General features: G+C 40.5%; 1 protein-coding gene and 1 pseudogene across 1 annotated transcript; both read right to left on the reverse strand.

The window, feature by feature from the left end:
- Nucleotides 1–1,953: 1,953 nt before the first annotated feature.
- Nucleotides 1,954–4,353, reverse strand: LOC129116340 (protocadherin beta-16-like; the record flags this gene model as incomplete). Its single annotated transcript, XM_054627267.1, has 1 exon — nucleotides 1,954–4,353. A coding segment is annotated over exon 1 (2,400 nt), but the record flags the coding sequence as incomplete, so codon positions are not given.
- Nucleotides 4,354–6,958: 2,605 nt separating this feature from the next.
- On the reverse strand, nucleotides 6,959–9,427 carry LOC129116335 (putative protocadherin beta-18; annotated as a pseudogene).
- Between the last annotated feature and the right edge of the window lie 145 nt (nucleotides 9,428–9,572).

Below are 9,572 nucleotides of genomic sequence, written 5' to 3' on the forward strand. Positions count from 1 at the left end.
ACGCAAAGAAAGGAGCAATAAAGCAACGGCACAGGTTTGCAGTGCGAACCCAGTGGTAGCCTTCATGACGACGGTCTGGAACAGTAAATGTCCTCTCGTCAGTTTACAGGAAGGTAGCCCGAAAAAAACAAAAAGGATTTACACCAAAATCGACACAATCCAAGACCACGTCTCCTCCTCACTATACGATCAACTGCAGCACATTGAGTCACATTGTGCCTTGACGACAGTGGGTTGATATCGACACACAATCGACTACAGCTGGTGTATAGCGACATCGTGAGTCTCCTCTTTAAATTACATCCTTCAAATCGCAGCAAATCTTTACAACCCGTACAATTATGAAAACAGCATTTGAAGAGCATATGCATGTTCAAGGGAAATAAACTATTGAAATGCCTGAAGGGGAGGTCTAAGAGAAAAATACTCTTTAACGAGGTTACCTCATATTAAACACTGCTTCTTGGGTGAGGATAAATTAACCGATCATTTTTGTCCTTGTCTACAAGTAAAATATAACTTTTAGCTTCCAGTGCATACATATCTGTGCTTGACTGATTCTCGAAATGGGCTGGCAGCAATCCATGACAACTTTTTTTCTGAAACAGATTATAATGTTTGTAAAGATTAAGCAAAACGACAGCCTGTAAAAAATCCCCTAAAAAAACAAAATAGTAAAATAAATGATGGACTAGATTGTGTAAATAATGTAAGGAATGATTCATGCTTATGACAAACTACCCTCGAACTGACAGCTAAACACCAGGACGAGAAAAACAAGGAGGGGAAATGTACAAGTTATTAAGGGCACGGAAAGAATGGACTTTGATTAACTTGTATGATTCTAATCACTTTGTTAAAAAAAAAAAAAAAAAAAAGAAAAGTCTGGCACACTCTACTCAATATTCACAAAACCTAACAACTTGGGCATAGAGCTGCACTTTACCGCAAAATGCAACGGATGTTGGAATAAGAAAATTAAAAAAAAACTCATTCAAATTCGCAGCAATTAATTAGAGTAGATAACAGGATATAGGAAAAGTAAATATGAAGATGCTATCAAATATATACATTAATATAAGACAGCAGATTCGTTACAAGGTAAGACTCCTGACATCTGATGCGCATGCAGTTTTATGGTATTATTATTACTACGCTGTAATTTATGTATGAGATTGTGAGATGCATCTATGTTTTATTAATTTTGTAACGACTTGCCTCCTGTTGCTGCCTGATTGGCCAGGTCGTCATTGTAAATGAGAACTGGTTCTAAATTGACTTATCTGGTTTAAAAAAGGTTAAATACATTTATTTTTTAAATGGTAGAGGAAGAAGGAAAATACGATGTACAAGAACTATAATTCCAAGTAAGGTCATAATATGATTAAGGTATCACTTAAGTCATATTAAAAGAAAGAGTCAATCTGATCAGTCTTACCTACTACAACAACAACAAAAGATAGCAAGACCAAATGAGAAACCAAAAGCAAGAAAACGTTTAAGAGTTTTCAATCGTAAAAAAAGTAATATTTGACTGATCTGTGATTCATGTAAAGATGGTGGCAAAACCTTAACCTTTTAGAAGTATTGAGTAAATAAAGAATGAACAAATGTGCCAAGATATTAATAGCTGAAACACAATCAATTATTTAAGTGTGTTCAAGTACCAACATAACTATAAAGACAACAAATGACCACTACTATACAGTGAGCACAAAATGCATAACTCTTACTGAAACGTCTAAGATGGACACAATCATAACACAACATGCTGTCCCCTTTTTCCAAACGAAATGCCCAACGTGTACCTAACTTCTTACCGCTGAAGGGGAATGATTTATTGTTATTTAAAAAAAACAAACAAGTGATAATTTCAGTAGCATCACAAGTCTGAAGAATAGAGAAGCTCTTCTTTCCTAATAAAATAATGGATCAAATGTTTGATGCTCTTACCTCTGGGGAAGCATCACAATCTCCAAATACTTCAGCAAAGTCTGAAGGACTTTTCCTCAGAGTCTGGTCAGCAGGCAGTGTGTTGTCATTGTAAGAGGACACGAACTTAAAGTCACTGGTTCTAGAACCTGTTGTCAGGTAGGCGTCATAGTTGTAAGTGCTGCGTAAAGTTCCTGTGCCGTCAACATCTGCGTAATTAGGAGGGAGGTAAGCGCTGGGGATGGCAACTGCTCCATCAAACAACAGTCTGGGCTTTCTCCTGTGACAAAACCTCACACCGAGGATGATGATGATGAAGGTCAGGAAGAAGGTGGACACAGACACCAGCGCGATGATCAGATAAGAGGTCAGTTTGGAGTTCTTCTCGTCGTAAGAAATATCCTTCAGTTCTGGCACCTCAGCCAAGTTATCAGAAATAAGTAAATACATGGAACAGGTGGCAGAGAGAGAGGGCTGTCCGTTATCTTTCACTGACACAATGAGGTTCTGTTTCATGCTGTCAGATTCAGAAATGTCCCGCTGTGTCCTGATCTCTCCGCTGTGGAGACCAATAGTGAAAAGTCCCGGATCAGTGGATTTGACTATATGATAGGACAGCCAGGCGTTCTGTCCGGAGTCCGCGTCCACCGCTATCACTTTGGACACCAGAGAGCCTCCGTGTGCAGCTTTGGGGACCAGCTCGGTCATGAAGGAGTTGCCCTCCGGGGCGGGGTACAGTATCTGAGGAGAGTTGTCATTCACGTCCGATACGAAGACACTGACGGTCACGTTGCTGCTGAGCGGAGGAGAACCGTTGTCTCTGGCCATCACGTGGACTTTAAAACTCCTGAACTGTTCATAATCAAACGACCTCACAGCGTGGATCACCCCCGTGTCTCCGTTAACAGATAGGTAGGAGGACACCGGGGCACCGTTCACCTCACCAGCTAACAGAGAATAAATCACTGTACCGTTTTGTCTCCAGTCGGGGTCTCGAGCAGTAACGGAACATAAAGTGGAGCCAGGTTTGTTATTTTCAGTCACATAAGCGCTGTAGGACTGTTCCTCAAACACAGGTGGGTTGTCGTTGATGTCTGCTACAGATAACTGAACAGTTTTAGAGGAGGACAGAGGTGGAGAGCCCTCGTCAGTGGCAGTGATTGTAATGTTGTAATCAGACACTAGTTCACGGTCCAGTTGTCCTGTGGTCACCAGAGAATAATAGTTTTTAATAGAAGGAACCAACTTAAAAGGGACGTTTTGCTGAATGGAGCAGCGGACCTGTCTGTTAGTCTCAGAGTCTCTGTCCTGCACGTTGATGATGCCCACCTCTGTACCAGGTGACACGTTCTCAGGTATGGGGTTAGTCAATGATTTCAAAGCGATAGCAGGGGGGTTGTCATTGACATCTGTTATATCCATAATCACTGTACAATAAGAGGTAAGACCTGGTCCATCTTTTGCTCTTATGCGCAATTCAATGGAAGTCTCAGTCTCATAATCAATAGAGCCGACTACTCGTATGTCTCCTGTCTTATGGTCAAGTGAGAACAACGAGACATGGTCATCAGAAATATGATCAAAATTGTACGTAATATCACCATTGGGTCCCGCGTCTGCATCAGATGCGCTCACTGTAATAACTACTGTACCTGAAGGTGCGTTTTCAGGCAGACTGGCTTCATAAACGGCCTGGCTAAACACTGGGGCGTTATCATTAGCATCCAGTACAGTCACGTGAATAATTGCAGTACCTGATCTCTGAGGAGAGCCTCCATCTAGAGCCGTCAGCACTAATTTTAGTTCTCTCTCTTGCTCTCGGTCTAATTCTTTTACCAAAACCAATTCGGGGTGTTTCCGTCCACTGCCCCCTGTATCTACATTAATCGTAAAATGCTCATTATTTTGTAAATCGTAGCGCTGTACAGTATTTGTACCAATATCTGCATCATGGGCTTCAGTGAGTAAGAATCTAGCTCCTTTGTCTGCTGATTCTCTTATTTCAAATGAAATCAAGTCCTCACTAAACTGTGGGGCGTTGTCGTTTATATCTTGCACATGAATATTGATACGATGAAGCTCCAAAGGGTTTTCCAAAACAAGCTCCTCTTTCAAAACGCACGTCGCCTTCTTACCGCAAAGACCTTCCCTGTCGACCCTGTCAGCAATAATCAAATCCCCGGTGTTCAGATTAATATCACAATACCGCTTGTCATTTCTGTCCGTGTCAATGCGAGCTTTACGCGAGGAAAGTGTGGCAATCCCGAGGCCGATATCTTTGGCTATATTTCCAATCAGAGACCCTCGTTTCATCTCCTCTGCAACAGAGTAGCTCACATCTCCATATGCGAAATGCAAGCTGATGAAAAGGAAAACACAAAAGCGATTCGTAGAAAATCCTCTGTTCACCGTATGTCCCATGATCGACCGGGCGGTCCTCCTTCCCTGGACAATTACGTAAAAATGATCAAGGACGGATGTACTCCTCGTTGTCGTTAACTATCCGAATTTCGTTCACCAAGTCCTTTTGTGTCACCCCTTATCCGACAGACACACCGCACCACAATAACGCTTTGCAATGGTGGAAACGAATGGATGCATCTGTGGACACTTTCGGGCTTTGTTGGTGCACAGTGACACCAAGAGTTTCAATCAGTGATAGCACTGCAAACTTAAAAAAAATATATCACAATTTCACTGGCTTTATCAAGAGAAAACATACTGCCTTTCAGTCATTATTAAGGTTTATTATAACTGCAATGTCAGATTGTGTAACAGGTATATTTACTACTATAAATGAACATGAGACAGGTGTGATAGGCTTGCCCATTGCATGTGAGTGTCATAACTTTAGAGGCTCCAGTTATATCTATTGACTAATATGTTTTCTGCATTGTATGCTTGAGAAGCTGTCTGTAAAACAAATCAACCATTCCTATATGTAAAACTGCAAAATTCACTACTACACAGTACCAATTGCTGTATTGGATTAAGTAACCCATCATAACTTAGTTCAAAGAAATAATGTGTCCACAGAGATTCTGATTAACTGCATTAAACAATGCAGTAGAAAATTGCAACATAGAACAACACCTTACACAGTCTTGTTAGGCAACAATGACACACAAAGCACAGTATTCAGTAAGTAAAAATATTTTTTTCTGCAGATTAGAAACCAGCATGACTCAATTTAACATCACAAGCAGGGGCAAAGAAATGACAAAGGGTTGCTAAAAGTGAAACACAGACAGATATACTCAACATTTCTGGAGGGGAAATATTGTTTTCAAATTTTCTAATAAGTGGATTTTCTTTTCAATTTCTATTAAAGATATTTGATTAAAGCCGACTTTTAATTAAAAATATTCTGCATTTGTAAAGCACATAAAACATACAAAAATCAAATATAAGCTACAACTTAAAATCCCTATGTAATATTATACTGGGTGAAAATGAACTAGCCAAAGGATATATAGACATGTATTTGAACTTGTTAAAGATGGCACCTTAAAAAAAAAAATAAATAAATAAACTTGATCCTGTTTACTATCCAATCAAAATTTAGGGTATGTTCAATGTTGCTAGGTAGAGAGCTTATGAAAATCTTACAAATAGATGGCATAGTGGTGTAACATTGGCACAAAAACATCAGTGTGACAGCACGGTGCAATTCAGTCACCCAGGCATTTCATTTATAAATGACAGTCATGTTGCTCCTTATTGAGCACCAAGGCAAGAGCTTATTGTATGACTCTGCTATTTTCAAAATGAAAAAAAGTCAATTGCAAACGTGTCTCAACTAAAATGTGTTGTCCAACAAATATTAATGAATTTATGTTGTTCTAAAGTTTTTAACAGCAGTCTGTCATTTCTAAATTCACCCAATCACTTGATAAAGTATTCAGTGAAAGAATATACCACTGAGGCCATTATCATCCCACTTGTTTGAAAGGTGAAAATAAAAGACAAAAATATTACAATGACAGTACAAATGCACTCCAGTCTTATGGTTAACTATGTTCGAAGCATGATGTTGGATAGTTCACCTGTAGTTCACCTTTCCTCAACAGCCAATATGGACACAAACATACAGAACACCACGTGAAAATATGAGAAAGTTTCAACCGAACACGTTTCAAAGCCACCATGCAAAATATTGCTTTCTTAACATAGTTGAACACTAAGGTCTGAACTTTTATGCAACCACAACTAAAACCTACTATTCAATGGTATGGTCATCATCAAATGCCAAATTCTATATGTAACGCCATTGTAATCAAACTTGCCATTTGTGTCGTACTTTTCTATTTGCATTTATATTGTTTTCAAATATTTTACAATATAGAAACAGAGTGGAGTCCAACTTGTAATACACACTATGTTTCTAAAGACATGATCAATATTTTCCAAACTTTGATGCATGAAGCACCCCAGGTTCATTACATACATACTGTTTGATAAGTTGACTGTTTTGAAACTGCATGTTTACAAAGGCATTAATATAGTGAAATATGTCACATTTCAACATAGACATTGTTGAATATCAGTGACACGTGTTAAGCTTTAACACGCAATCAACACCTGCAATGCTTTGTTCTCATTGGAAGTTATATCTGAATATTCTTCAAGATTTTTCTTAAGTACAGCTCTAAATCCAGTGGAGCCAATAATGACTGTTTTTTGTTTTTAAATGACCAAATAAAACAACACAATTGTTGCGCTAAAACAATCAGTATTGTGACATTCCATGAAGTCTGAAATACTTTGAAAAAATTACTCCTTCAGTACTAAAACCATCATAATGCAGATTAGGCCAAGCAAACTAATTAACTTAATTTCATTCACAAACATCCGGTGATTTACCAGATCAACCTCCAGCAAGCAGATATAGACTGCCAAGGTTTATCAACAAAACTTCCTTTGAAACATTATTCATGTAACTTCTTTGGATTAATCTGGAAACATATAGTAAAGAAATAGCAATTGTGAAATGGTACTAAACAGTGCTTCTGTTGGACCTCAAATGTCAGGAAAAATAGTAGGCTGTAGTGGGCAAGTTATATAAAAAGGAAAAATCATGAATCAGTGAAATATGAAATGTTGGGGCCTACCTCTAGGGACTCCTCTGAATGACCGAATACTTCAGCAAAGTCTGAAGGACTTTTCCTCAGAGTCTGGTCAGCAGGCAGTGTGTTGTCATTGTAAGAGGACACGAACTTAAAGTCACTGGTTCTAGAGCCTGTTGTCAGGTAGGCGTCATAGTTGTAAGTGCTGCGTAAAGTTCCTGTGCCGTCAACATCTGCGTAATTAGGAGGGAGGTAAGCGCTGGGGATGGCAACTGCTCCATCAAACAACAGTCTGGGCTTTCTCCTGTGACAAAACCTCACACCGAGGATGATGATGATGAAGGTCAGGAAAAGGTGGACACAGACACCAGCGCGATGATCAGATAAGAGGTCAGTTTGGAGTTCTTCTCGTCGTAAGAAATATCCTTCAGTTCTGGCACCTCAGCCAAGTTATCAGAAATAAGTAAATACATGGAACAGGTGGCAGAGAGAGAGGGCTGTCCGTTATCTTTCACTGACACAATGAGGTTCTGTTTCATGCTGTCAGATTCAGAAATGTCCCGCTGTGTCCTGATCTCTCCGCTGTGGAGACCAATAGTGAAAAGTCCCGGATCAGTGGATTTGACTATATGATAGGACAGCCAGGCGTTCTGTCCGGAGTCCGCGTCCACCGCTATCACTTTGGACACCAGAGAGCCTCCGTGTGCAGCTTTGGGGACCAGCTCGGTCATGAAGGAGTTGCCCTCCGGGGCGGGGTACAGTATCTGAGGAGAGTTGTCATTCACGTCCGATACGAAGACACTGACGGTCACGTTGCTGCTGAGCGGAGGAGAACCGTTGTCTCTGGCCATCACGTGGACTTTAAAACTCCTGAACTGTTCATAATCAAACGACCTCACAGCGTGGATCACCCCCGTGTCTCCGTTAACAGATAGGTAGGAGGACACCGGGGCACCGTTCACCTCACCAGCTAACAGAGAATAAATCACTGTACCGTTTTGTCTCCAGTCGGGGTCTCGAGCAGTAACGGAACATAAAGTGGAGCCAGGTTTGTTATTTTCAGTCACATAAGCGCTGTAGGACTGTTCCTCAAACACAGGTGGGTTGTCGTTGATGTCTGCTACAGATAACTGAACAGTTTTAGAGGAGGACAGAGGTGGAGAGCCCTCGTCAGTGGCAGTGATTGTAATGTTGTAATCAGACACTAGTTCACGGTCCAGTTGTCCTGTGGTCACCAGAGAATAATAGTTTTTAATAGAAGGAACCAACTTAAAAGGGACGTTTTGCTGAATGGAGCAGCGGACCTGTCTGTTAGTCTCAGAGTCTCTGTCCTGCACGTTGATGATGCCCACCTCTGTACCAGGTGACACGTTCTCAGGTATGGGATTGGTGAGAGATTTCAGATATATCACCGGAACATTATCATTAATATCAGTAACATCTATTATAACTTTGGCATAAGAGGTTAGTCCTAAACCATCTTTACCTTGGACTCTCATTTCAAAAGAGCTCCTTTCTTCAAAGTCAATCACACCAGTTACTTTAATTTCTCCAGTTTTTGGATCAATGGAAAATACATTTACATCGTCATCAGAAACGTGACCAAAGTCATACGTCACATCTCCATTCACTCCTTCATCTGCGTCAGTAGCACTAACATTAATCACTATGGTATCTGGAGGAGAGTTTTCAGGCAGACTGGCTTTATAAACGGCCTGGCTAAACACTGGGGCGTTATCATTAGCATCCAGTACAGTGACGTGAATGACTACAGTACCTGATCTCTGAGGAGAGCCTCCATCTAAAGCTGTTAGGAGCAAATTAATGTCTTTCTGTTTTTCTCTATCAAGTGTATTCTCAAGCACGAGTTCAACCTTGTTGCTGTCAACAGCGAGAATAAAGTTATCATTCTTCTGCAGGTTGTACCTTTGAACAGCATTTTGACCTATATCTGCGTCATGAGCCTCCTCGATAGAGAAGCGGTTACCTTTGTCAGCTGACTCGCTTATTTCCATTTCAATCAATTTATCTTTGAATTGCGGCGAGTTGTCGTTTACATCTTGAATATGGAGACTTACACGATGAAGCTCCAGAGGATTTTCTAACACCAGATCTACATTCACAACACACGAGGGTTTCTTTCCACAAAGGCTTTCTCTGTCAATTCTCTCCGATGTGATCAAATCTCCGGTACTCAGATTAATATCACAGTACCGTTTACGAGTCCCCTCAAAATCAACGCGGGCCTTTCGGGAAGATAAGGTCCTCAGATCGAGACCGAGATCTTTGGCTACATTTCCAATAACAGCCTCGCGTTTCATCTCTTCTGGGATAGTATAACTCAGGTCTCCATGAACGAGGTGCAGCGTTACAATGAACAAAGCTAAGCAGAAGATCGGGCCTTGCGCTGGATATCCTTTGTCTCCCATCCTGGCGCAAAAAGGCCACTTAAGATGTAAAATGTATACTTTCCAGTTCAGAGAAAATAAAAAATGTGAAAAACACCAAATAATCCAACAGATCCCAGCAATGCACACGGTGAAATACGTCCGGAAATGTAGCAGTTTCTCTGTA

Source organism: Anoplopoma fimbria, unplaced genomic scaffold (assembly GCF_027596085.1).
Source record: "Anoplopoma fimbria isolate UVic2021 breed Golden Eagle Sablefish unplaced genomic scaffold, Afim_UVic_2022 Un_contig_8310_pilon_pilon, whole genome shotgun sequence".
Classification (NCBI taxonomy): domain Eukaryota; kingdom Metazoa; phylum Chordata; class Actinopteri; order Perciformes; family Anoplopomatidae; genus Anoplopoma; species Anoplopoma fimbria.